The 27,850-nt window shown below is 41.9% G+C and overlaps 1 protein-coding gene across 3 annotated transcripts in view; it reads left to right on the forward strand.

Moving 5' to 3' along the window:
* LOC109630831 (helicase ARIP4-like) overlaps positions 1 to 27,850 on the forward strand; it is a 60,931-nt gene that overhangs the window by 26,715 nt on the left and 6,366 nt on the right. The window contains exons 1-16 of one of the 3 annotated variants that reach the window (XM_020089262.2): positions 2,953 to 3,186; positions 15,910 to 16,150; positions 17,437 to 17,570; positions 17,836 to 18,009; positions 21,196 to 21,416; positions 21,777 to 21,959; positions 22,709 to 22,842; positions 23,573 to 23,769; positions 23,938 to 24,141; positions 24,252 to 24,390; positions 24,497 to 24,674; positions 25,420 to 25,638; positions 26,002 to 26,120; positions 26,270 to 26,394; positions 27,414 to 27,513; positions 27,633 to 27,838. In XM_020089262.2, coding sequence (XP_019944821.2) covers positions 2,955 to 3,186; positions 15,910 to 16,150; positions 17,437 to 17,570; positions 17,836 to 18,009; positions 21,196 to 21,416; positions 21,777 to 21,959; positions 22,709 to 22,842; positions 23,573 to 23,769; positions 23,938 to 24,141; positions 24,252 to 24,390; positions 24,497 to 24,674; positions 25,420 to 25,638; positions 26,002 to 26,120; positions 26,270 to 26,394; positions 27,414 to 27,513; positions 27,633 to 27,838 — 2,806 coding nt within the window. In that variant the 5' untranslated portion in view covers positions 2,953 to 2,954. Of the gene's footprint in view, positions 1 to 2,952; positions 3,187 to 4,946; positions 5,145 to 15,909; positions 16,151 to 17,436; positions 17,571 to 17,835; positions 18,010 to 21,195; positions 21,417 to 21,776; positions 21,960 to 22,708; positions 22,843 to 23,572; positions 23,770 to 23,937; positions 24,142 to 24,251; positions 24,391 to 24,496; positions 24,675 to 25,419; positions 25,639 to 26,001; positions 26,121 to 26,269; positions 26,395 to 27,413; positions 27,514 to 27,632; positions 27,839 to 27,850 lie in introns of those variants that run through there. The other 2 variants (XM_020089261.2, XM_020089259.2) reach the window with 2 other exon arrangements.

A 27,850-nucleotide genomic window follows, 5' to 3' on the forward strand; every position in this document is an offset into this window, starting at 1 on the left:
GGATCTGAATTCTTCTTCCAGCCTAACAATGTACTCAAATGGCATTTCTGGGAGAGCTGGGTCAGCGGGTCACGTAAACATCGGATTCTGGAAGACTGGCATGCCATAGGAATATGGCAACTTGGTGGTTTAGTGTAAACAAGCAGAGGCTGCAGTATATAGCAGGGTTTCTCTCTCTCCCTCTCTCCTCCATTGGTCAATCAAGGTTATGTAAACAGTGAAATGCCAGATCCTCTCTCTCCTCACAGGAGGTGTGGCTGGATACCAGCACTGTGGTAGTGTGGCAAAGGTGAATGAGTGTGTGTCTGTGCTCATGCGTACATGCATAACTGAGTTCATATGTTGCCAGGCTACACTTCACATCTCCTCCCCCACCTCACTGTTTCTCCCACTGATGCCCCTCCCCCAGGCAATCAATGTAGGTTAGTGTATGTAACCATGAGACACTGGGCTCTCACCTTCCACTAGTGTGTGTGTGTGTGTGTGTGTGTGTGTGTGTGTGTGTGTGTGTGTGTGTGTGTGTGTGTGTGATCAATCCCACACCACCAATATGGGTTTAAAGGGGTCTATGGGTTCACAGGATTGTTTTGAAATGACCTTGTCCCTTGTTGTTATAGATTGCTCTTTCTTTTCTGTTTTTACTTTTATTGTCTTCGTTTATTGGCTGTTTTCCTCAGAGAATGACTCAAGCATGTTTTAGACACTTTATGAATAGGTGCAGTTTGGTGCAAATAGAAATAGAAATCATGATCTAATGAATTCAAATGTGGTTTAATAGGAAAACTGTTGAGCCTTGACGGAGGAATGTGCTCTCTGAGATACATTCTAGTTTTCTTTCATGAACCATTTTCTTCTCCTTCTTCACTTTATTTCTCACTTCTCCTCACCTCAGTCATCTTTTTGCTTTTTAAGCAAAGCTGAATTTGACTCTGTGGCAATTGTAACGTTTATGACGTGTTTACTGGTGTTTTACAATGTGTGATATAGTTCTGTGAAGCAAAATGAGATTTTCCCACTCATTGAAGTCATGTGCTGCCACTTTCAGGTCAGCACATGACTTCACCCATCTCCGGCCTCATTTTCCTCTTTTTGAATCCTCCTATCCTGGTTTTTCTTTTCATTATTTCTTTTTTCTATCATTCATTTTATTTCCTATGCCTCTTGAGCAAGGCACCGAACTCCCCCAATTGCTCCCCGGGCGCCTTCATGGCTGCCCACTGTTCCATGTGTGGTCACTGTGTGGTCACTGTGTGGTCACTGTGTGGTCACTGTGTGGTCACTGTGTGGATTGTGTGGATTGTGTTCTGTGTGTGCTCCATTCACACGGATGGGTTAAATACAGAGGTAAAATTTCCCCATGTTTGCATGTTGCATGCTGTGTGTGGGAACATAAAGAGGAATCTTAATCTTAATCATAGAAAATTGTTTTGACATGGCTTCTGAATCAAGATGCCATTTTATCAGATCTGTAATCTCATAGTAAACATGTAAAATGTGCAGGTGTAGATAAAATCAAACACTCAGTGCAGGCTGCACAGAAGCTTCTCGAATATAGAACTAGTTTTTATTGTCTCAGCATATCTTTGTACTTAGAAATTCAGCTGTATTTAAAATGGCAAAGATTTAAGCTGTTTTCAGACATGCAGTGAACTCTGGATAATCTCCTGACATTCAGAGGGACTGTATATGAGCATGCAAATGTCCAAGGCTGACTTGCATTGAGTGGACTTTCTACACCTGCCCCCCCAGTATAAAGTCTTCAGACAGTGTGGAGAATCCAATATGGGAATACAGCGGGGAATCACCTGCTGTAGCTGACACCTGAGCTGACGCCTGTGTCTGTGTGTTGTAAAGAAATTCACGTGATATCCGCAGGAGAGCTAGTACGTCACTCCCTGCGTCCACCTCCTGCCTGAATAATGTGGAGGATTTGTTGCTCTTGTAAACGTGTCTGTGTGAGAACCTCCCACTGTGTTGCGCAAACTGCTGGTAAAGTCCAGACCCAATTCTCCGGACTTTATCCACAGGTCATGTCTGAAAACAGCTCAGGTTCTGGATTTTCTCTGGAATTTTTTCTGTCACCCCCCTCGTAAAAACTCCAGATAATGTCCGAGGGAGATTGAATGAGATTATTCAGAGGGTTCACTGAGAGCAAGTGGGCTTGCTTATGATGTTTCTAACCTGTGACTGAGGCAAAACTAAAAAAAAAAGCTAAAGGTTACTAATATATTACGATGAAAAAGTGGTGCCATACACCTAGGAGACAAGCGATGTTGGTGTAGATGTGCTGCAAAACAATGTTGCATCCTGTATCTGCCTGCTGCACTACCCCTCACCTGAGTGCTCCAGAGATTTCTGTGTTGTTGTGAACACGTTTGAGCGGAGAATCTCCTGCTGCCTTGATCATGTGTGGAAGTCAAACTCCACAGAAAGTCCGGACCCAACTGTGCAACATCCTCCTGACACCTGAAGTGCATAAAATATTCTTTGCCGCACAGTCCGTCCAAACTAATAGTGATTAATAATGGGATTCATATTTTCAGTCAATAATAATAATAATTTATATATTTTGAATTTAGCTCCTCCTCAGTCCATAATCATAATCTTACAATTCACCTTGAAGGATTTCTTTTTGAATGACAGTCATTGTTAAAAAACAGTTAAGGGACCTTAAGATCTCTCTCCCTCCCTTCTCTCTCTCTCTCTTTTCTTGCTCTCCTTTCCTCTGTCCATCTCTTCCTGCTTGAACCCTATTACCCCCGTTACCTAAGGCAGTCTCTCTGGAAGGGGGCGGGGCTTGCTGACATCACACTGGCTCCTGTGTCAGTTGGCCATGGGCGGGGCTGGGGGGGGGTGTAGACAGGAAAAGGCAGCACAGAGTGAGGAGGGGGGGGTTCCCTACACACGGCAGGCCGGGGACGCTTTCAGCCACTCATTGTTTTGTAATTGTCCCAATGGCCTTCTGTCTTCACTGGAGCGCTGTAAAGCTGCGAGACGAGGCTCGAGCTGGTTGTGGAGAGCCTCACACACACACACACACGCTCGGTTCAGACGTGACAGTGAGGAAGTGTGTTCTGCAGCATGAAGGACGAACACAGCAGACGGAGAGAGTTTCTCTGAGTGAAAGTAGAAGAAGGAGGCATGGGTCTCTCAGCAGAGTAAAAACTTTTCAACCACATGACATGGGTGAGTAGCAGGAACTTCTTTAGACTGACTTATACCTCAGTCTGTGGCAGGTTTTATTCAGTCTGTGGGGTTTTCTCATTATCTCTCTGTTCCTCCTGCTGCGTCTCCTTTGTGTCTCTTAAACAGTGTGAGTGTACCGACACAAAGAAGAGGTGGGGAGGTGTTAGCATACTGACCTATATGTGGAGCAGTGACAAGTCTTTGACCGGGCCACTGAGGCAGATCACAGCTCATAGGTTTCATAAGGCACATTATGAAATAGAATCAGGACTTCTTCATACTGCACTTGCATGTTGATTTATTCTGTTACATGTCATTATTTGTGGCTAGATCCTCCAATTTTCAAGAGGACGTCGGTTTTACATATTCCTAGAAGAAGTCCAGTTTATTTATTTTTTTACATCTTTTCTCTCATTTAGAATCTCTCTTTTTTTAATTTAAAAAAAAAAATAATAGTAGCTCTCAGTCTTGGTGAAAGGAGCCAATAAATCCAGCGTGAAGTTTTTCCTGTTAAGTTTTTGTAACAGGGTTTCCTCAGGTCTGTTGTAATCATAGATATCAGACAACTTTTGCCTGTGGACACATTGCACGTAAAACTTCTCATGGATATGCCACTCATCGGTAGGTTGAACTTGTTCAACAACTGCAACATTTATTTTTAACTAGATACCTGGATGTGTGACAAAGTAATTTTCCCAGTTTGAGAGTGCAGTGTGAAAGAAACTCCTGATATAACAGTTATGTGGACGTATTGTTTTTAATGTCTTTCCTGAGTTGTACACATGGGTAATGTATGAAAAAAACTTTCTATATATATATATAAACTTTCTATATATATTTTATATATTTTTTTCAGTGTTCTCACTGAGTCAAACAAAGGCTGCAGTGTGTCTTTGTGGTGTGTGATTTGGTTGATTCTGGCACCACACTCTGACATATGTTTTATATAGAATGTAAAGACAGAGTAAGGGCGCCACATTCCTGCAGTGAACACTGTTTGTGTAAAAACTACATTCCTCGTCTGTGCACTTTATTTTCCTAAAGACACACTCGCTAGCTGTTTGTCTGGATCAGTGGAGCTGCAGCTTTGTCGTACATATGCAAACATCCATGTGTGGAAGGAAAAAAAAATTTAAATTTAAATTTAGAAGTGAGAAGTCAAGAGTCTGTAGTGACTCTGTGTAGAATTGTGATTATACTTTGTGAACGTGTGTGTTGTGTTTCCCATAGAGCAGGTGTGTAACATCTATAGTTTTGTGTGAAGGTTTACCAAGGATCCTAAGTTTATAATCATACTTTTAAATGTAGTCGTGTTTTTGCTATCATATACATGTGTCTGCTCCCCTTTTCTCAGGCAGTTTTTAAACCAACAAATGACAAACATTATATATGTGTTTGCAACTGTTCCGCTTTACAAAAAACACTTTCAAACTAAACAACACACAGACAGCATGAATGTGTGGGTGGCTGCTTCCGTACATGCTCTGTTTTCTTGAGTGTGTTATGGAGGAGTGGTTTTCTGTGGGAAGGGGGCTGGTGCAGCGGGCTTTGGTCGGCCGTAAGAGTCCCCCCTCAGTGGGGCCCCAGCTCCAGCATCTAGGGTTATGTAAGTTTTCAGCTGCCAGCCCTCCTGCCTGCCTGTGCCTCACACTCACATTGATATTGACTCCAGAAGAGCACACAGAGCAGTGGTCCAGCAGTCAGTGAGTCAGTCAGTCACTGAGGCAGTAGATTAAAGAGCAGCCGAGTGTAAAAACAAGGCCGAGAGGAGAAACAAATTTACTGCACTCTTCGTTTTCAACCCTTTTTCTCAAAGAAGAGGAGGCGGTTTAGAGAGTTTGACAGGGAGTTAGAGACCAAAAGACACAAGAGAGGAGGACTAAAGAAAGCAGAGGAGACCGGCTCTTCTCTTTGCCCCACAACCATGTTGCTCCTAGATGAATCCGAGCCATTTGCAGGTATGTTACATCATCACCCTGACCCCTGAGGCAGGTGTTAGTGAAGGGTTGAATCCTCAGGTCCAGGTGGAAAGAAGCTGTAAAGAGAGGGTGAAAGAGAGGGGTTGCGGAAAGGTTGGAAATGTGGGGATGCTTTTGAGAAGAGGTTGAAATGCTACTCAGATACTCAGCAGTTGATCTGATGAGACAGTGAACGCTGCAGAGGTGATTCCCAGCTGCATGATGTGTGAAGAAAAGCAGCATGAATGGAAAAACAGAAAGAAGATGAATGGAAGGAAAGAGAGCTGAAGCAGAATTTTCTTCCAACGCCTCTTGGATGTGTGAATTGTGCAGCAGCAGTTGATTGACACATGTTAAGTTAATTGACATTGTTGTGTAACACTGGATCCATGAAGCATGCACTCTGGCTGTCTCCTCTCCTTTCTCTGTTTTCTCTCCTCTCTCTGTTTTCTCTCTCCACACTTTTATCTCCTCACAATTCTGATCCTTTCATTCACCCTCTCCCTCCGTTCAATTCATCCCATTCTCTCCCTCTTCGAGTCAGTCCTCCCTCCATCTCTCAACCAGTCTCTCTCCCACGCGTGCCCGGCTACATCTCAGGCCCACCCTCCCATTGGTTGTTTCTACTTTACCTAAACCGATGCCACCACGTGATTGGTGGATGTGTGCAGCATCGGGCCATGCTGGAAGCGTGAGCATGTGGAGGCAGAAAAACATATGGATCATCAGACCAGTGGGTTATGGGGGTAAAGGCAGGAGGCATAGACAGAGAGCTACAAAAAGGAGTTACTACTTTAGTCTTTGCTCAAACTGCTGAAGTTTTTACATTTGAGTAAGTTTGTCTACAGGAGGTAAAACATTCAACTCTAGGAAGACTTAACTGAGCCCCTGTGTCAGATGGGCCTTTTTAGACCTGATTAACACCAAATAAGCTAAAAATGAATTTCCTCACATTGCTCTTTAATCATCTTTAATCAAACCTAAGCCGACAAAGTGACTCTATACTTTTAGAAAGCACCAGAATCGGTTTTGTGTATCTTTTAGTGCAGGTTTTAAATGTAGTCTGTTAACACATCAAATGTAAGAATAAGTATGAGGTTGATTACAACGATGAAAATCTACCCCCCCAAATGTTTAAAATGTAATTTCAGCTTTTTGCAATAATAGAATTGTAAACGTTGTGATTAGATGAATCATGCAGCAGATTTAAACCCAGTATCTTCACTCTGAAGCAAAAATCAGTCATTAAACTTGAAGAATAACAAAATAATAATATGACATTTATCTATCTTGATGCATTTTTTGGCCCAGCCCTTTTGTTTATACCTGGTAGTAATATAAACTTTACACATAATAAAGTCAGATGATATAAGTGTAAAACTTAAAGTACATCAGAATATGAAACACATTCAGGTGACTGAGAATATTTCCTTAAACTCCTCATTTGCCTTTTCTGTATATTTATAATTGCTGATTGTCAAACACACAAAGTGAAATACGTCACTGTCCTGACTGTGAACATCCTTCACTGTGTAGCTTTGTTTTTCCCATAAGAAAAAGAGGGATGGTGTTTGTGTGGAAGTGTTTGTTCAGCCAAAGGTTAGAAAAGCTGTGAATACTCATTTATTCCTGGGCTATAGATGAAAGCGTTGGCTGCATTTCAAACAAGTTGACTTCTGGAAAGATCATCAGGTCATGATTTAGGATTTGGACTTTTAATTTCATAAAAAATTGACATCTTTTGTTTTGATGTCATCACCGTGCTCTGCTGCATCTGCCTCTCACTGCATCGGTGTTTTATTTAGAAGAGCCTTCACAGAGATCCTTTATGTGGAAATAAATAATGTCTACATTCTCGGGATTGCTCTGCTTTTGACTCGCTGTGAAAGAGACACTAGATGCCTTGTCCCTGTGAAAAGTGGCACGTCAAAGGATATGCTGCTCTCCCTCACATCTATTGTGAAGGTTGTGTGTGGATGAGTGTGTATTAGTTATTTGCACACATACTTGCCTGTGAGTACAGCCTGTCCATCAGAAAATACAGTTTTATAAGCAGCTGTGATGCAACACAAGAGGAAGGAGCTTGCTTCAACGATTCCCCTGTGGACGCTCCTTTCGGTTGTAATTGGCCTCGGCATGCCGGGCAGGAACAACCTGTCCTGTTCAGACCAGCTTCAAGGTCTGGGCCAAATGCTACAGAGCACATGAATCCTGGCTGCCTTCGTAACACTACAGCGTGTGGGATGTAGGCTCGGCTGAACCGGCCACATGGCTCCCATTTCCACTTCCCTAATGTTGTCTTTGTTAAACATCAAGGTTTTCTTTTTAAATCTCTCTGCTTCATCCTGTCAGATCATCTTCTTTGTTCTCCATCAATGGGATTTTCCTCCTTTTTTCCCAGCACCAGTTACTTGTTCCTCTCTTTTCTCTTGGTCTCTCAGTGCAGGTGTAGATCACAGATTTAATTCCCTTTAACTGCAGCTTGAAATGCTGTTTGCTCAGCTTCTGCTGTCTTACCTTACTTGCCACCACCTCTTTCTATTAAATGCTTGCAGTGTTGTATAGTGTTCCAACAGTGTAATGATCAGAGAGTGAACATCATAAGGGTACATCATGATAACAATCACTGATATAAAGTTGCAGGATTAGTGGAGAAATTTATGCAAATAACCAAATGTTCTCTATAAACAAAAACGTGTTATAACATTAAACATGCCAGAGCATCCAAAATAACATAAGATGACCCGTCCACCTCATGTAGGCTGAATGACAATGTCCTTGTACAGCTTTTGTTCCTCATGCAGAGAAGACTGTACCAGATGATCTTAACAAGGCAGAATTTTTAAAAAGTCAACTCTACAGCCAGATTCGATAAAATGCATACGTACACATACGTATGTTTATTACTGCCAGGGAGGTTAGTTTTTCATTATTGTCAGTCTGGAATACACAAAATCTACTGAACGGATTTTATTGAAACTTGGTGGAAGAGTGAGGCGAAGACGAAACCATTAACCTTTAGAGTGGATTTGATCCAGGGTTTGTTTTCTTCGCTTTCGTAAACTCTGCTGGAGTTCTGCAACATTTTTGTGAATTTGTCACAAAATAATGCAAAAATCTTTAAAAAAATAAGGATTGTGTGAGAGGTACCGGATGTATCTGATCTTGGCAGCTTGAAAGTTAACTCTACCTTTACCCTGTGGTTGATTCCTGTCATTCAAAGCCTTGTGAACCAATATTTGCTCCTGTGTCGAAGAGATCCCTGTTTGTCTCCTGTGTTGCCACAGAGCGAAGCTGCTTCTTGTGTGTTTGTCCTTTGCTGAGCAGTATAGTAAATGCTCCATAAAAGTATTTTATCCACCACTCATGTTATTTCATTGTTTTGAAGAACGACAAACACGGAAGCTCTGCATTGGTTTTTTTAGTAGAGATGAACGTTTTTGTTTTGAAATACTTCAGTTACAATAATCTGTCGCCCGACCGAATAGAAACTATAAGCTTTTAAGTTGAAATAATTTTCTCTAATCAGAATCATGTCACTAGGATTCATAAAGGGGAGATTTCTCAAAGGTCGTTCAGAGTCCGCACTGTGTGTGTGTGTGTGTGTGTGTGTGTGTGTGTGTGTGTGTGTGTGTGTGTGTGTGTGTGTGTGTGTCCCTCCCCTCTTCCTCCTCAGCAGCAATGACACACTGGCCTACTAACACCCCTCCACCGCTGTCTCTCCATCACATTATTGTCTCTCTATACTTTCCCTCTGGTCGTTACTCCTCATGTTTTTTCTCTTATACCCCCATTGCACATTCATGTTAGTCTGTGTCGTGCCCTCCTGTCCTCTGAATGCCACCTACGTAAGCAGATTACAGATGACGCAGTTATTTACTACAGCATGAATCCACCTCATCTCTCTCTCTCTCTATGTCTGTCTCTCTGTCTCTCTGCCAGCAGGAGGGTTTTATAACTCACCTGCCTCGCTCTAAAGCAACCTTAATAACTCATTCAGGGCAGTCTGTTATATAAGGTGTGTGTGCGTGCGTGTGTGTGCGTGCGTGTGCGTGCGTGTGTGTGCCTGTGTGTGTGTGTTGTCATGTCATTTGTCTTTCTCAGTAATTTAGGAGTTATGTAACCCAGTTTGATCTTGGTCTGTGTTTGGAAGGAGACCATGGCTGCTTCACCACAAGTATTTTTTTTTTGTTTTTGTGTTTTTCTTTTCTTTTGTCTCTCTTTTTTTGATTGTGCTGGTGTTTTTTTCCTCACTTCATGCCTGCAGACAATAAGAAAAACTGACTGGTGTTGAAGTGTCCGAGTATCATGTCTCTCGTTTTAACCCACTTCCCTTATCTTATGGCGTGATCTTTGATTCAGTCCAATCGGTCGATCACAGAAAACCATCTGGAGAGGATATTTGGGATCTCCTCTTTCTTCCACTGTTCTTACCATTAATCACAGTGCAAATAATAGTGTAAATAGCAACGTATTTACCTGATACGTTACACCAGTTATGTTGTTATTCACCATCATCAATGACTATAATTTTTTGAAACTATTCAAAGGTGCAGCTTTGCTTTAAATCATCAGCTACAGAGGTGTTTTGTTCCACCTCATACTCGCCCACAACCTGAAACAAAGAAACATCTGGAGGAGCAGGATGTCTAAAAATGTACACACTCATAAGATGTCAGATGTGACCAAACACAATACATTTTTGGTGTCAAGAACCAAAAGAAAATCCTTAAAAACAATGTCACTATTATGTCCTTATGCTGCTACACTCACCTCTGATGCTCATTATTCCAAATTGTATTGAAGTAATCATTCAATCAGTCAGTAAGTTTATTTAGCTGATTCTGGTAACTGCAAACAAAATGGTTTTCTTCTTCTCATGTGAGAATTGATGCTTTAATTGTTTCATATTGATGTAAATTTAATATGTGGGTTATTTTTAGACCACTCACTAGACATCACATCTAGTTCCAGGAAATTGATGAGCATTATCCAATATTCTGTTACTCTCTGAGTCCAAGCAACACAATCGGTAATGTTTCCAATTTGTTTTAAAATGAAGAGTGCAACTCACAAACATAACAGCAGAAGAGTTTTATGAATGGAAGAGAGAAACTCTTTTTAGTAGCAGGAGTGAGGCAGAAAATCCTGAACATTAATGCTGGACACACACATTGTTACACACACACACGCTAACACACACACCTGCTTGTACAAACCCGGGTCAGACACACTCCTCACAGTATCTGAGATGCTGTGTGCGTCTTTGAGAGCTTCTCAAGCTCTAAATGTTCTTAAAACATCACCATGTTGGTCTGGGTGTGCCTGCTCTCACATGTGTGACTCTTTGTGCCTGTGTGCGTGTGTTTGTGAGCACACATACAGGACGTGAGGTTCTTGTGAGCATTCTGGTTGTATAACCGCCAGAGGCAGCAGTTACATAAGTGCCCCCCCTCGCCCGACCAGCCCTTGCGTCGGTGGCCTGTCTGTCTGCTAGAGAGCAACTCTGTCTGAGTAAGACTGCGTGAGCGTGCGTGGTGCATGCATGTGTGTGTGTGTTGGGACTCTTAATGAAGCAGGTCGTCTTTTAGTGCACAGGAGCCCCTTGAGTGTGTGGAAAATAGAACTAGGTGTGTGTTGAGTGTGTCGCATGGTTTTGACCTCGATACTCATCACAATCCACTGACCAGCATTCACATTGATCGGTAACCGTCGTGTCTCCATTGTAGCCGTGGTGACATTGTGACCTCCCTCTTCACATTGTCCCACAAACACATCTGACCAGACACTGCTGTTTACTCACATCAAATCATTTATCTGACGTCTCTGTCACATATTAATTTGCTGGTAAATGTAACCTACAGGTCTTTAAGCTCAGCTAAGTGTGCGGTAATGTTTTGCCTCATTAGCGTGTTCGTCTGTCAGTCTCTTTGATTTGTCAGGAACTTAAAACTCAATTTGAAGGTAATCATATTAACTGTTTGGCCACAAGCCAAAGTTAAATTAAATTTAATAAAGGTAATAAAGCAGTCATTACACAACAGATTTGTTTATCTCTGGATGAAGGGGAATCCCAGACTTTAGACCTATGTAGGGTGTTTTTTCAGGAATTAGTTGAGGCCACATTTTAATAGAAGTGTTGGGTGTGGCCTTTAGGACTGCTGAGTTGCAAACAACGTCCTGATTGGAATTTTGATTTATTAAGGGGTTTGTCTTAATTCTGTGGTCTGAAAAATAAGGAAATCCAATTTTAGCATACTCATACATATCTGTACAAAGGGGAGATAAGACATAATTGGACAAAAGATATGAGATGAGCAAGAAGACAGGCAGATGTTACAAGGGTAATTCCCATTTCGGTATTCCCAAAGCAGAGGCTTCCAATTTCAGAAAAAGAGATTTATTAAAAGAAGTCAAATCATTATGAACTAATTTCCACACATCTATCATTTGGTTTGTAGTTAAACAGCCAGTTACATTGGTCCAAAAATCCCCCATTGGGGAAAAAAAGGTTTAAAAAGATTTGACAAAAATCTAATTTTTGTTTTGTTTTTTAACTTTTAACAGAATTTAAACCTATTTTTTTACTTTTGTTCTCAAAATCTGACTTTTACATTTCAGACTAAAGTCTCGCTACCGAACAGTTTTTTTCTTCTGAGAAAACTGCTGATGCTGTTGCCATAAGAGGAGGTTTGATCACTTAATCAGAAACTGTGGTTTCAAACCTTCTATGTAACCCACACTTGTCTACCAGAGAAGGAGAACGTTGTCCTCTCCTTGAGCTAAAAGTTACACAATTCACATTTAACGTTTCAAAACATGTTGACAGAGAGTGGATATATTTTTGGTTCTGAGAAGAAAGAGTGTAAAATTGATCAATTTTCCTTCCTAGAAACGTCCAGATGAGAGTCCCGGGTTGATTTTTGAATGAAATGATAAAAAACATCAATCATTTCTGTGCTGTGGTGTAGTGATAGCTGTATCCCAACATTTAATGGCTATTTCCTGGAATCCCCATCTGTGTTGGATAACCAGACAGATTGTTGTGTGTGTGAGGGAGAGAGATGGACGAGGTGGATTCAACGTCATGCTGTAGTAAATATCTGCGTCATCTGTAATCTGCTTACGTAGGTGGCATTGAGAGGACAGGAGGTTGCGACACAGACTAACAGCCTTTTTATTGGTATATTCAGTTTTATTTTATTTTTTTAGTGCTTGGAAGTCAGTGATTAACAGGGAAGACAAGCAAAAAGGGTTTGCTTTTGCAGGAAGCCAGACAGGAGTAACACACACACACATGAAAACTGTGGCTCCTTAGTTCAGTAGTGTCTGTCTTCGTCAGGTTAAGGGACAAAACAGAACCTGTATGTAGGTCACACTATTTAGAGACTCACAGCATCTCATGTTTTCTGTGTGAGTGCGTCCGAGAAAACACGGGATGCTGTCTGAGTTCATGATTAATGGATAGAAATAAATGTCATGCAGGTATTAGGTTGTGTAAAAAAAATAAAAACTTTCAATGTTTCTTTAATTCCACATCCCATTCACAAGACGGTGGCTTCACTTTTGTGGCGCAGTCATGTCGTCCGTCTTATTAAAGCATATGGGTATGCCATGCAAACACTTACTTCCATTGACTTATTACCACCCTACCTTCTTTTTACCGTCCCATCACAGTCCGTAGTAATAACTAATGGAGAAGCTGAGGAAAAGGTTATTGGATGACTTTACAGACAAGAAACTCGACTGTGTTTTTTGAACTTGAGGGCTGACATTCAACCATGTGTTCCAGAGACAGTTTAGTTTTTCTTTGGAAACAACCACTGAGCATTAAAAGAAAAAGATATTCCATGCAGGCTGTTTCCACCACTGTGGGGTGAAAACATTGTATCACCAACTCTTCAGCTTTTTCACAGCCAACACCAAGACGCAGTCACATACCATATCTACTGTGTACCATCAGTTTGTGGATACACTAATCTTTCCTGCAGTCTTCTTCTCTGTACAGCACTGATGCCCTGGAGGGAATGCCAGCCATTTTGTAACACACATACGCACACACACATTCATACACACCCAAAATGCCATTGCAGTGTTTGCGTTCTTCAGCATACCCTTATATAAACATGTAATATATACGTAGTTGTTATATAATCTTGTGGTTACAGAACATTTCCCCATCGCAACACCCCCAGCCCCCCTCCGAGATACACTTTGATTGTGTTCCCAATGGTTACAGATTCTCTGGAGCCACGTATTTCTCCTTGTACATTCTGTGTTGCTCATGTCAGGAGGAGCAAGTCTTGGAACCAGAGGGGGTGTGTAAGAGAAGAAATTAATGGTTCAGAAAATTTGCTGTGGGTGCTGTTTACTCTGTGACTCGCTGACTGCTGATGATTCAGCATTTTGTTAAGACACTTGCATTATCAGTTTCTCAGCTCAGCATGCAAAGGTGCAGTTGGGTTTATTTAAGTAAAGGACTCGAACCTATGTCCCTCAGGGCTAAGTGATTTCTTTTCAAAAGGTTATGTTACTTCAGTTTTTACTGCGGCAAAGATACATCCATTAGTCAAGTGTAGACATTATGTTTCTTTGCAAACACACATATCTGTGAAGGGAGAGTGAATAAGTTCAAAAATAATAAAAGCATATTTCATAACATATGTGATTGAGGCGCTGCCAGTATCTCTCTCTCTCTCTCTCTCTCTCTCTCTCTCTCTCTCTCTCCCCCTCCCCCTGCTGAATAATTGCTGGACTTATCGTTTCAACACAAACGAGAAAACATTCATGCTTCCAAGAATCTACGTCTGTGCGAGCTTTTTGCGTGCCAGCAATATGTTCTCTTTAATGTGTGTGTGGCTCCACCTCCTCTCCCTCTGAAATGCATCTCTCTCTGAATGACCTCACTTTCATCTCTCTCCCTTCTTCCTGTCTGCTCCCGCTGTGTCTCTTTTGGTGTGTGTGTGTGTGTGTGTGTGTGTGTGTGAGTGTGAGTGAGAGTTAGAGTGTTCCGTGAATTTCAGGAATCGTTATATAACTGTTCTGTAAGTTGGAGGGAGGTGGGGACAAAAACAAGGGTAAGATACTGTGATAGAGTGAATGATAAATCTAAATCAGTGATACCTTTATATACTGTACATGTAAAATAACTTTTTTGATGAATCGGATCTCTCACTGATTGGCTTTGTTCGAGCCGTTTGAGCTTGTGTCCACTTTTCCATTTGCTGCTCGAGACACAGTCTGTGGTTCTTGCCTGGAAAAAAACACGGTACACAGGAAATTGTGTTTAATGTTTCCTGCTTTTTGATTGAAATACTTGGAAGAAGAACAGCGAAGTTTGCTGGAGAATAAAGGCTAAATAGAGGAAAGGCATAACAGTGCTGCACACACTTCAGACTAACAAAACAAATTGGCCTGTTATTAAGCAGCAGCTTCACATTACAAGCCACAGAGATATTTGGGCCTATCTGGAACCTGTAGCCTGAAGGAACAAGCCTCCAATCACCTTTTCCTTAGATGTGTGTCTCTGTGCATGCATGTGTTCATGTGCACATTCCCATAATGTGGCATCACTAGCCTGGCCATGTTTTGTAAGCATTTCTGAAATTGAAAAGCGTGTCGGCAGCGTTTGTTTGTTCAGGCAGATTCTCTGCTGCTGGACCAGCCTACATATATCTCCGTGTGTTAGTATGTATGTATGTGTTGATCTGTGTTCAATTTTGAACATTTGTCCCTCTGAAATGTGTGTGTGATTGCATGTGTGCCCGCGTCCTGTTTGTGTCCTGTTTTGTGTTTCATAAGCCGTCCATATTTATGATCCAGCTCTTACATAAGCCTCAGATCTAGTTCAGTGTGTCTCTGGCAGAACAACTAAGAGAGTGAGGAGGAGGAGGAGGAGAGAAGACGAAGAAGGTGTATGTGAAATCCAGGCAGATAGAGGGTAGAACAAAGATTTTTAAAGAACAGAAAAATGTGAAGTTATAGGTGCAATTCATTTCTTTACACCATGGCTCAGGTGGATGATGAAGAGGAGGATGGTGTTTTAAAAATTCAGTTTAGTTAAATGTGATTTAAATCAATGTGAAAACGTAAATACTCACAGGCTGAATCTGACAAGAGCTGGATTGAGCTTAACAAGTTTAATGGAAGTTTCCATTTCAGGCACAGTAAACAAGAGAGAGAGAGAGAGAGAGAGAGAGAGAGACTGTTTGTGTCTCATGCACACCTCAAAGCACAAAAAGTCTGAACAGTGAGTGATTGTTGAAAAATAACACAGTGCTGATCCAGTCAAACTGGCTGCTTGATCGTTTGGGAGGAACTACATATTGGACTTGTGGTTATTCATCACCGCCTAATGATAGGATAATATGATTTATTACTCCCAGTTATTATTTATATGTGCGTGACTTGAATTTCAATCAGTTCTCGGTGGCAGTGGACGGCCAGAGGAGTGCTCATCATTAATCGAATGACACAACTATACTCACACCACCCTGCCTTAAAGAGGGGGGGGGGGCTTTAGATTTTTTTGGAATACACCCTGTTTTAAAAGTCAAACAGCTATTTTGACTTTGGCGTTGAAATGTTCCATTCTGATTCAGATCCACGTCAAAATCTCATGGGTTCTTCCCGGACCCATACCGCATCCTTGCACCAAGTAAAATCCGCTCACTTGTTTTTGTGTAACCTTACTTACAAACGGACATGGATGGAATCATAACTTAATTATTATTATTAAACATTATTTCTTCTCTTACTCTGACAGACCAATCCCACAGCGCCCCCTTCAGCTCCGAGAATGAGGCTCAGGGAGGCGACCCAACTGTGTGGCAGTGCACTCCCCCATCTACCTCACCTTTGGGGGAGGAGCCAGCCCACCCTCCCCCCTACCAGCCGGCATCCAGACCCCGATCCAGGCCGGCTAGCCAAAGCCCCTCCCCTCCCTCTGCCCTGATGGGAACCAAGAAGAGAAGCTCCAAACCGGCGCACATGAGACGCAACATCAGGTATTGAAATCGTCAAAGACTTTTAAATGATGATCTAAAAGGCAACAGTTAGCCCACCATCGTCAGGGTTACATGTTGAGTTCAATATGCATCATTAGAAAAAGAAAAAGATTCCTTGTCAAAAAAAACTGGTTGTTTCTGTGACATGTCATCAGAACTATTTTGTTTGTGTATTAAACAATCGATAATACAATATTTCGGAGTAATTCAATTTTTTATCCGCTCACTGGGCCAGAAAAAATAAATTGAATTTGTATAGGTTTACATAAAGACTCACTTTCAACTTTCTTAAAGGACTTTTCAAAAAATGAGTCTGACTTTTGCTTGACAAGTAGTAAGCAGTCAACCTTGAGATCAATGGGATTATTACATAATCCCCTGAGTATGTTAATGCTAAAGTGCAGAGTAAACTACCGTTCACTCAGCCCAGTAACCACATATTTTATCTGTAACAACATCCATTGTTGGCTGGATAACCAGATCTCTGACGAATAAGCTCAGGCCAATTCCGTCTAAGATCTGTCAGTGATTACACATGTGCTTCGTGTGCTGCCTCAGTCCTGCGGCTGCCAGGAGCCATGCTATACTGTTGCTCAACCTCAACTATGCTGTTGCTTTTACATAACAGCGTCTTAAGAATAATATCAAACATGTGTGTCAGAGTTGCAAGCTCCAGCTTTGCTCAATGATAAAATATTTAACTATTTGTGCCTGTAGTCTGAAAAATCACTATTACTGGCATTGTTCAGTTCAATTTCTTCCAAGGTTGTACACATGTACAATTTTCCCCAGAATTTCAACAATGACAATGATTGATTTGACTAAAACCTTTCTCTAATGAAATCATCTATCTAAATTTAAGAGGACCTTACTTCTGACAATGCACAAAAGTCATCCTGCAAGCCCACAATAAACTATTCCTTTTTCTTTCCTCTTACTTAGCTTAGAACAACTGAAAACAGCTTCATCACAGACAATAGTCCTGATTCTAAAAGGGTAAATGTGCCATTCAACCTAAACAATCAGCTCAAAGTGACTGGTAGCTCCTCAGAGCTGAGCTGATTATTCTGCAGGTTCATATGACTCACACCTTTTAAAATACACAGAGATATTTGATTCTCTAATTCCCTATAGTTAACGCAGCTGTAAAGAATACACTGCTCGATATGATATGGTCGTCATCATCATATTGATGAGTCTTTTCAATGGAAACCATGCGTCTCTCTAACCTTTAACACAGATCCTGTGACAGTTGATGAAACCAAACATATTTTATTATTTTGTAGGAAGTTACTGAGGGAGCATCAATTGGAGGCAGTGACCAAAGCTGTCCAGCAGGAAGAGCTGGAGAGGAGGCGACGTCTGGACCAGAAGAGAAAACAGGATTTCACCGTACCGCTGCTGCCTGAATACACGACTGGTGAGAGCCAACAGCCAAATCCACAAGACTACTGTATAAATACTGATGGCAACCACTGGTCGATTCCATACAAAGCCTTTAACTTTACACGTTTCCATCCTGCAGCCTAAGTTCCTGATCCTAACTGTATGCATATTTCAAACCCCGAAATTCCCTATTGAACATGTTGCTTTAATGTTAAGAGTATCATATCATATATCTCATCACATTTTATTACGTGGCCATTCTCTGTTAATCTGCTGCATTGTTACTCTCATCTCTCCAGGCGATGTGGTCAAGCACGTGTCCTCAGCATCAGCGTCAACGGTGTCCCAGGAAGATGTGAAGTCCGCCGCACAGGGAGTGATCCGTCTGGACCCCAGCAGCACTGTCATCAGCGAGGATGACAGCAAGACTAACGCACATGACTCTGTGACCAGAGAGCGCAGACACAAGACAGGTGAGACACACTCACACACAGATTCATCTCAGAAGGCAAACACAAAAGGGCAACTTCCCTTAAACATTTTTATAACTTAATTAATGTCGCGTGTAAAGATACTTGTCGCTGAAAGTCACGTATGATAATGAAAGGATGGTTCTTTATTTATTTGCCAGTGTTCAGATAGATGAGGTCCTGGCTCAGGCCCTGCATATTTCCAGAAATGATCAAAGCAGATCCCCCTTTGTTTGTTAACCAAGCTGTATTTGTACAAACAGTAATGACGTATATAATGAAGTATAAACAGTAATGACGAGGTGAGGAGCCTGAGCTGTGCCCTTCACACTGAAGGTCTCTCGCCCGCTTTGCCCTCCGACCTTTTTTTGAATATGCAAGTTGGCCAGTAAGTCAGACGTCTGTGGGGGGTCATGAAAGCAGATAAGGACACGGAGCTGTGAAGTCTATTTATCATCCAGTCTGTAGGTTCTCAGCTGTCTGCATTATGGGGCAAAGCCTTAAAGGTACAGTGTAGAATTTAGTGATATCTAGTGTTGAAATTGCATGTTGCAGCTGAACACCCCTCACCTCACCCTCCCCTTCCAAACATGAAAAAGAACCTGTGGTAGCCTTCAGTTGTCATAAAACTCAAAAGGTGTTTAGTTTGTCCAGTCTGGACTCCATAGAGAGGGTCCCATCGATTTAAATATAAAGTATTTAAATATAAAGTATTTCAATATAAATACATTCAATTTCTGCCAATAGTTCCCTCTCACCTAAATCTTACACACTGGACCTTTAAGTAATCTACATCTTAATTCTTCACATCTCTAATCAGCACAGCGTGAGCTCTGGTGCAACACGTGAAGAGTTTTTTTAAGAGACGGGAGGTTTTCAGAATCAGAATCTCGTTGTAAATAAACACTTGTGAATGGATTGTGCAAAGTACAGTTAGTCTGTTATTATCCACGGGTTGTTTCAGGTTTAAAAACAAAAGGATAGTTCAAGTGTTGTCAGCCAGGTAACATTCCAACATACAGTATGTTCAGACCTTCAAAGAGAGCAGATACACTAAAAAGCTGATAGCCGATGCATTTTGGTCAATGTTTCCTGCTTCCCGGGCAACCAACGCCTGCTCAAACATGATTGGTCAAACTAGTTTAAAACAGGAAACCCAAAAGGATTCCCACCTCCAAATCTTGTCCCTTGCCTCCAGATTTTGCAGAATCTGTTTATAGAGATGAACCGTGACTTTTGTTTGTTTTTAATGGTAACCTTTAAAAACATTTTTATCAGGATGCAGATATTTTTCTTAGTATTTGACATTAATTATAGCTGCATGCAACACCCCAGAGCTGCCCACTTCAACCACGGGTGAGGTTTAATGATCTATCAAAGGGAAACATAACTCCAACACTTCCAGTAGTTTGCCTGTGTCTAGTGGGAAATTCACATCTCTAAAGCATCAGTCTCTTTGAGATTAAGCAAAGCAGCACTTAATCGCCTCATGACAGCCATCCATTTATTAAATTACACACTCTGTTTCACATTTCTTTCTGAGCCCACTGGTCTAACAAAGTTGTCTCATTGAAAGACCAAAGCTTGAATTAGATTGAATTCGAGACAAAATCAGAAGATAAAAAAAATCAATTCGACTGAGGTTTTTACTCTAAAGCCGCAGCACAACAGATATCTGCATTCCTGCTGTCTTCTCAGAACAGTAGACATAAAATGATTATTTGACACGAATGTTGGTGATAATATTAAAACTTTTGTCCACAAAGACAACGTCATAAAAAGACAATGTAAAGGAACGCTGTGTGTTCTCTCCACATTCAGTACATGCAGAATCTTCTTTCAGCATTGAACTGACTTTTTGGAAACATGTACACCTAATTACTAAAAGCTAAAAGTCTCCCTACGCAGTGTGTGTGTGTGTGTGTTTGAAGATAAGCTGGCATGTGCATCAGAATATTTAAAACATTCACAGGGTACATCATGTACCGTTCCCTTATTGCCTGAGTGCACACACGCTGACGCCCAACATACGCACACACACACACATAAATGAGAGGGACGGAGAGATGTGAGTAGACTGAGAGAGACTGATGGGATGAATCAATGAACAAAGATGAACAAAGAGAGATAATATGTAGATTTAGGAGCTGGGAAAGACAAAAGCAAAGGAGCGAGAGAGAGAAAAGCATGGAGAGAGGAAGAGAGATGAAAGGAGAGCGAGCGTCTGTGGGGCAGATCAGAGTGGGTCTGTGGAGCAATAAAGCTGGCTAATCCTGGTTATGAGCCAGAACACACACACACACACACACACATAACGAACACACCCACATACACCACAGTGGCACAGTGACATAGTTGGGGTTGCATAACCAGTCCCCCCCTCCACTTTAATCCTACTTGTATAACCAGGCATTTACTGCAGTTATATAAGCTCTCTTTCTCTCTCTCTCTCTCTCTTTCACACACACCAGCATGCTGACACTCACTCCTCCCATCATGCCCTCGCGGTTTGCCAGCTTGTGTAACTTTCCCCACTTGATACCACTGACGTTCAAATCCATTTTTATCAGATATGGATTTTGGTCTCTCCGCTTCACACGCATGCTTGGTGACGTCTGCGACTTAAGTAACACCACATAAGTCCTTGTGATGGAGCCCTGCATCACTGGCCTATAAAATGTACAGAAAGAAGAGCTGTGTGTGTTTTTCTGTTTTTCATTTTGTTGAGTCCAAAAATTGGTTGAACAATATAAAGTCTAAGTGTTAGGTGTGGAGGATCAGAAGAGTGTTAATTTGAAGAGCATATGTTCCAGCACACATTCAAACTCACAATGAATATGAAAAAATGTGTTTCTCCTCAGGCAAGATTCACAGACCATCAGCATCATAAAGGTCTTTATTTAAAGAAAATCAAAAAAGAAACAAGAAGTAGATCCTAGCAGTAGAGCCCATACCTCATACCTCCGTCAATGCAACAAGTTTAACAAGTTTACTTCTTTTCAACAGACTTTAAAGAATAGTCTGTAAGATTTTCCTGTCCAAAGCATTGTTTGAGAACAGCTGAGTCATCTTTTCCGCATTTTGGTTGATAAAGATGATGCAGTGTTTCTCTCAGATCAGGCTGATTTGGTTGTAATATGCTGTATAAGTTGGGGACAAAATAACCGTAACCACCTCTCTTGCCTCCAGACGTGATTGATCTGAGCTCGGGCGATGACGACACCATCGTCCACATCAGCAGCGAGTCCACCATCGAAGAAGAAGAGAGCGAGCCCAGCGGCTTGCACGCCAATGACGCCCTAAACCAACCGGACGAGCAGGGCAGGGTGTTGGTGAACCTGAACCACCCGGCTGCAGAGACAGACATTTTCCTGTCGCCTCAGCTGGCACGAGCAGTCAAACCTCACCAGGTATTTTAACTGCTACAAAATACCTAAACAAGCAGAACTTGATCTCTTTTGTCTTTCGATGAGAAGGTTTCTCTGTGATATAAAGTCAGAGGGTGGGATAATTTCCGGCTGTCAAATGGTTTGAGCAAAGTGATCTTGTTCTTATGCGGCTCACCTTGCTGAGTGTGAACCTTTCCTTCAGTTTTAATGAGAAAATACCTCTGCTTTTTCACCACCCACCTTCTCCTACACACAATTTTCACCTGTCTTACCTTTCCAACACTCTTCCTCCTACATTGTCATTTAACTTTGTGTCCTTCTCTTTTTTTTCCCCCTCCCTCTTCATCCCCCATCTCCAATCTTGCCGCCGCTTCTCCTCAGATCGGCGGAGTCCGCTTCCTGTACGACAACCTGGTGGAGTCGGTGGAGCGCTTCAGCAGCAGCAGTGGATTCGGCTGTATCCTCGCTCACAGCATGGGCCTGGGCAAAACCCTGCAAGTCATCTCGTGCATCGACGTCCTGTTCAGACACACCCAGGCCCACACCGTGCTCGCCATAGTGCCTGTAAGCCCCTATGCTTTCATGTTGGAATGAGAGGATGTGTGAAGATCTGAATCGATAGGCACACGTTGAGCTCAGTGTGGGAATATGAAGTACCATTTGCAAAGAGTCAACTAGTCAATCAATCATGTTTTCCAAACCTTGTCAATGTGTGAGAGAGCGATAGGTGGTTGGTGGTCGGTGATAGAACGTTTGGAGAATTCTCAGATCGACATCTAATCTTTACTCACCCTTTTGTCACTTCTTCTCACTAACTTTGCTATTGCTAGTGTTAGCGGGTGTAGCTTTAGAAGGTTATGCATAGTGCAGGTATTGTTGTTGCTCTTCAGGGCAGGCAGCCTTACATGTATTTCAGCTGAGGGTTTTATGTGACCTGGTAGCTGCTACCAGCGCCCCCTGCTGCATATCTGCTGTAGACTGCTCCTTTAATGCACTGTGCTTAACCCACAGATTAGCAACAAGTCTACAACAGTAGTGATCAATGGTTTTTATTGTTGAGTAGTCTGTGAAACCACTACCTCTTGCAGACTAGTCTTAAATTTATGATGGTTAATGTGTAAATAACATGGGACTATGGCTTTTTAAAGGAAGTTTAAGGAAGTTTTAAAATATCAAAGGCATAATCAGCACATTTAGTTTTTTTTACTCAAAATGTTCGAAATGCATGAACAAAGTTGGAGCAGTAAAAAAATTCTGCTCAGTTCATCATGTCAGCCCAAGCCTAAGACCCCCTACTTATTTCTGTCTGTCAGGTGAACACATTGCAGAACTGGCTGTCAGAGTTCAACACATGGGTCCCGCCCCCGGAGGCGTTGCCTCCAGATACCGACCCGGCACTGGTGACACCTCGCACCTTTAAGGTTCACATCCTCAATGATGAACACAAGTGAGTAACAGGAACAAGAGCTTTTTTTCAGCTGCTGACCTTTTGAACTTCCTTTCCACTTTATCCCCGTCTGGCTCTTCCTCTCTTCTATCTCTCCTTCATCCTCTTTCTCGACAGCTGCTTGTGCCGGAAAGATTTGCTGATTCTCGTGTGTTTGCGTGTGTGTTTGGGCTTAGGGAGTAAGGAATGAAGGAATGCTGCAAGATGATAGTCTTGTCTAGAAATGACACACTAACCTCATTCTGCACCCCCTCTCATTTCTTCTTATCTCGCCGGTGTGACTTGTTAAGAATTTACAAATTTGCCAAGCATTGGTTCCTTCTCTTCACACACTACTCATTTGCCATTGATTTTGCAATTAATTAGTCATTGAGAATTATTGTTTACAAATCAATGATAGATGAGATAATCTGAGCTTTTGTGAAAAATTCTTCTAGTTCAGCTTGAAGATGCTTTAAATCACATGTGAATTTCTGAGAACAAGAAGATTTTGCATTGCTAAAGGGTTGTTTTATTGCATTTGGAATAAGTTTTATTTACTTTATAAAAATGTACAGTTTTCTGTATAACTTTGGGGCACAAAGTGCTTGTCACAGCACAAAGAGGTATAGAGGGTGTTTTTCTTCTGCAAATGGGGCAAATAATTCCAGAGATTCAAAAGAAAAGTCATGTGAAAATATCTCAGTTTAGAGAGACATAAGATAAATGTATCTGTTCTTATGCTGCCCAGGAACACAGCTACCAGAGCCAAAGTGGTGGAGGACTGGGCGAAGGACGGAGGAGTGCTGCTGATGGGCTACGAGATGTACCGCCTCCTCTCAATGAAGAAGAGTATCGTGGCCGGGAGGAAGAAGAAGAGCAAGAAAACAACTGGACCCGTAGTCGTTGACCTGGATGAAGAGGACAGGCAGCAGGAACTGCTCAAAGGTGTGAAAGAGTAGGGTAAAGAAGAAGACAAGGGGGATAGAGGTTGGGAGTAGAGGAAGAAGGAGGGAAGAGACAGAGGACATGAAAACATAGAGAAGGAAATGAAATGTGTTGAAAACTTCACATTTATCAAAGTTTTAAACATCATTATCTCTCGTCTTCTTCCAGGTATCGAGAGAGCTTTAGCCCGACCTGGTCCAGATGTGGTGATCTGTGACGAAGGCCACCGCATCAAGAACTGCCACGCCAGCACGTCCCAGGCTCTGAAGAACATCCGAACTCGACGCCGCGTGGTCCTGACAGGCTACCCACTCCAGAACAACCTGATTGAGTACTGGTGCATGGTGGATTTTGTCCGACCCGACTTCCTAGGTAAAGGGCAAGATCTGTTTTGTACTTCACGTCCTTAATTTGAGCACTTTTCGTGATCAAAAGACTGACTGACTACCTGACTGAGTTTTTACGCTCTGTATGTATCTCAGGTACCCGCCAGGAGTTCAGTAACATGTTTGAGCGTCCTATTCTGAACGGCCAGTGTGTGGACAGCACGCCTCAGGACATCCAGCTGATGAGGTACAGGAGCCATGTGCTGCACAGCCTGCTCGAGGGCTTTGTACAGAGGTAAGACATGAGACGTGCTTTTATAAACCTGCAGTGACAGTCCGGAAAGTAAAACTCAATCTCCTTTAACATTTTATACATCTACTGACATCTGTCTTCATTCCAGACGAGGCCATGATGTCCTGAGGGACCAGCTGCCCTCTAAGGAGGAGCATGTCATCCTGGTGCGTCTGTCTCCCCTCCAGAGGGCGCTCTACACAGAGTTCATGACCCGCTTCAGGGAGGCAGGAAACACCGGCTGGCTCAGCCTCAACCCACTGAAGGCTTTCTGTGTCTGCTGCAAGGTGAGGAGCAGGGCATGTGTGCAGAACTCTGTGAACTCAACCTGCACACAAAAAGATGATTATTTGATAGTTATGGAATTTTTTTTCTCCAAAATTTGAACCTGTTCTATGTTTTGAGAATATATCCCTCAAGTTTTCTTCAAAAAAATCTGTGTCCTTGTAACAGATACAGCCTTTTATATAAAAACTTTCACTATTAACCTATTCAAATCTAAGGGGCTGCATAAAAACACTCTTTAAAACCTAGACAGTGTTTGAAAATGACCCATCATGAAATAAAAAACATTGGATAGCTTAAGCATTTGGCATTTAATGTAAATCATTGCCATTTCCCTTAACTTGTAAAAAAATTAAAGCAACAAACCAAGCAAACTCACCAAGATACCCCAAGTCTTCTTCCTCCTCCTAAAACATGTCTGTTACGACCTAAACCTTGGTTAGCAGACACATCGTTTGGGTCTGAATCATGGATTTATCAATGAAAACTCTGGAATAAATACTTTTTGCAGACTAAGAGAGCTAACAAACAAACAAACTACATTTCCCGCAATGCATTTCGCTTTACGTCATTGTGCGTCCAGTCTAATTGCATTATTCAAGGTCATTTTATCTGAAATTGGAAACTTTTACACTTCAACTGTCAGTAATTGTTGTGTTACCCAACAAGATATTGAAGCAAATGTGATGATTAATTCCAGTATATTTATTGTGAGTGTCAAATGGCTGATCTCCTGTTATTCGTCAGATTTGGAACCATCCAGACGTGCTGTACGAGGCCCTACAGAAGGAAAACCTGGCAAGTGACCAGGATTTGGACCTGGATGACATGACCTCCTCAGGTCACGCTCGGTGTCCATCCGCTCCCAATCAGAAGTCCAAGCCCCTGGAGAATCCTAACCCCGCCGGGGGACTGAGTCTCAACCAGCTGCAGGAGAAAGCCAATCAGGTCATCACTTACGAATGGGTACGTTCAAAGAGGAGCACTTTATAACTGCAGCGCACATTTTTGAGGACCAGTGCCAGTTTTTCCAACATTTACAAGTTTGTAAAAACTAGTTTGTTTTTTAATGAGACTTTATCTCTTTTCCCAAATGTAATTTTGGCTTTAATTGTGTACTTGTATTCATATACTTTCCTAAACCACAGTATTTGTTCGAGTGTGAAGTTGTAACCTGTCATTGCTTATAATGTAACCTTACTTCTTTAAAGTCAGCTTTAGTGAATGAATGAGACAATGAGAAGAATATCCAAACAGCTGAACTATGAATATGAAACAAATGTTTAGAAGGGAAGTAACTTTTAATCATCTCTCTCTTCATGTGGCCAGGCGAAGGACATCATGTGTGACTACGAACCTGGCATCCTGGAGAACTCGGCAAAGATGGTGATGCTGTTCCACCTGATAGAGGAGAGCGTCAGGACGGGAGACAAACTGCTCGTCTTCAGGTAGAAGATCAGACAAATCTAAGCATTTATCCTCAAGTGTTTCCCTGTCGCTCAGCTTTATAACATGATTTGGTTCCATTCTACTTTGCATTACATTTACATTCAAGCCTGCGATCTATTGTGATACCTCTCCTGTCTTCCTCCTGCAGTCAGAGTTTGTCCACGCTGACGGTGATCGAGGATTTCTTGGCAAAGAGGCCGGTGCCTCACTCGCCCAATGCGTCAGACCGAGAGAGACCCAATCAGAACTGGGTCCGCAACCTCAATTACTACAGTAAGTGGTCATTTATAATGATTGACAGATGTGTTTTCGAGTCTGGTTTGAATTCAGGTAAATATGCTGAATATATCTGGAAGACGAGTCCATTTCAAAAGTTGTTTTAAGCACCAACACCAGTGACACATTAGGTCAGATATGGTCTGAACATTTTCTTCATCAGCATATTCAAGAAGTAAAAACTCACAATGCAAAATATTACACACACTTAATGTGGTGGTGGTAGTGGTTTAGTTTTCTGCTGCTCCTTTGTCCATTGACTTACAATAAGTGCTGCCACCTGCTGGTCTTTCTCGATGTCATCCAGACTTTGGTTAATGGTTCTCCACAGGCACAGAAAGGAGTTGCATTTGTGTATTAGAGATGTATCAAGATTCACTTTGAAAATATGATCTGTGTACATTAGATTAGTCATGTTAGCCATAATATATCTCAGGGTAATGGCCAGACATAGAGATCCAAAACAGTTTTCACAAATAGCATCTTTATTTTGAACTGGGGTCCTGTGTTCACTTATTTTATTTTCTGTGTAGATTTCATATAAATGCAGGTGGAGACTAAAATTGAAGGATGGAGTTGCAATATTAGTATTTTTATTTGCAGATAAAAACTCAGTTGACCTACCTCAGCCAAGGTCCAACAGTCCCCTTCAAAGTTCCATCAAGCTGCACAAAACTTTTCTTAAGTTCCAGGAATTATTCCCTGGGAAAATGTTGAAAAATCATCCATTCCTTACAATGTTAAAGAAAGTGGGGGGAAAAAAGTTTCGTGAAAATCAGTTTCGGTTGTTTGTGTGTAATTTTGGTTTCAAACAAACAGAAGGGGGGGGAAACATAATCTCCTTGGCAGAGGTAATTATTGAGCCAGTAAATAAAACTATTCTTGAGAGAAAAGAGATAAAAAAGCACAGTGTAATACCCATTTATATTAAACTGTAATCTTCCCAAGGCATCACTGTGTGCAAAGCTGCCGAAAACCTTGTTGTAACTCTGTATTGGTTGTGTGATGTGTTGAAGGACTGGATGGAAGTACGACGGCCTCAGAGAGAGAGAGACTGATAAACCAATTCAACGATCCATCCAACACCTCCGCGTGGGTTTTCCTGCTGTCAACCAGGTAACAAGTCAACTCAGTAGCAAAAATAGAAATGGTAGAAAATGAATTTGAAATATTGAGGTTGGAAAGGAACATGTAGCTGCTTTAAACCAACATTACTTGACCTCTTTGTTCCTCAGGGCTGGTTGTCTGGGTGTGAATCTGATCGGGGCAAACCGCGTGGTGGTGTTTGATGCCTCCTGGAACCCCTGCCATGATGCCCAGGCTGTGTGCCGTGTCTACCGCTATGGACAGAGGAAGCAGTGTCACATCTACCGACTTGTGTGCGACTTCACGCTGGAGAAGAAGATCTATGACCGCCAGATCTCCAAACAGGGAATGTCAGGTGAGCTGGTGG

Source organism: Paralichthys olivaceus, chromosome 6 (genome assembly GCF_024713975.1).
Source record: "Paralichthys olivaceus isolate ysfri-2021 chromosome 6, ASM2471397v2, whole genome shotgun sequence".
Lineage (NCBI taxonomy): Eukaryota > Metazoa > Chordata > Actinopteri > Pleuronectiformes > Paralichthyidae > Paralichthys > Paralichthys olivaceus.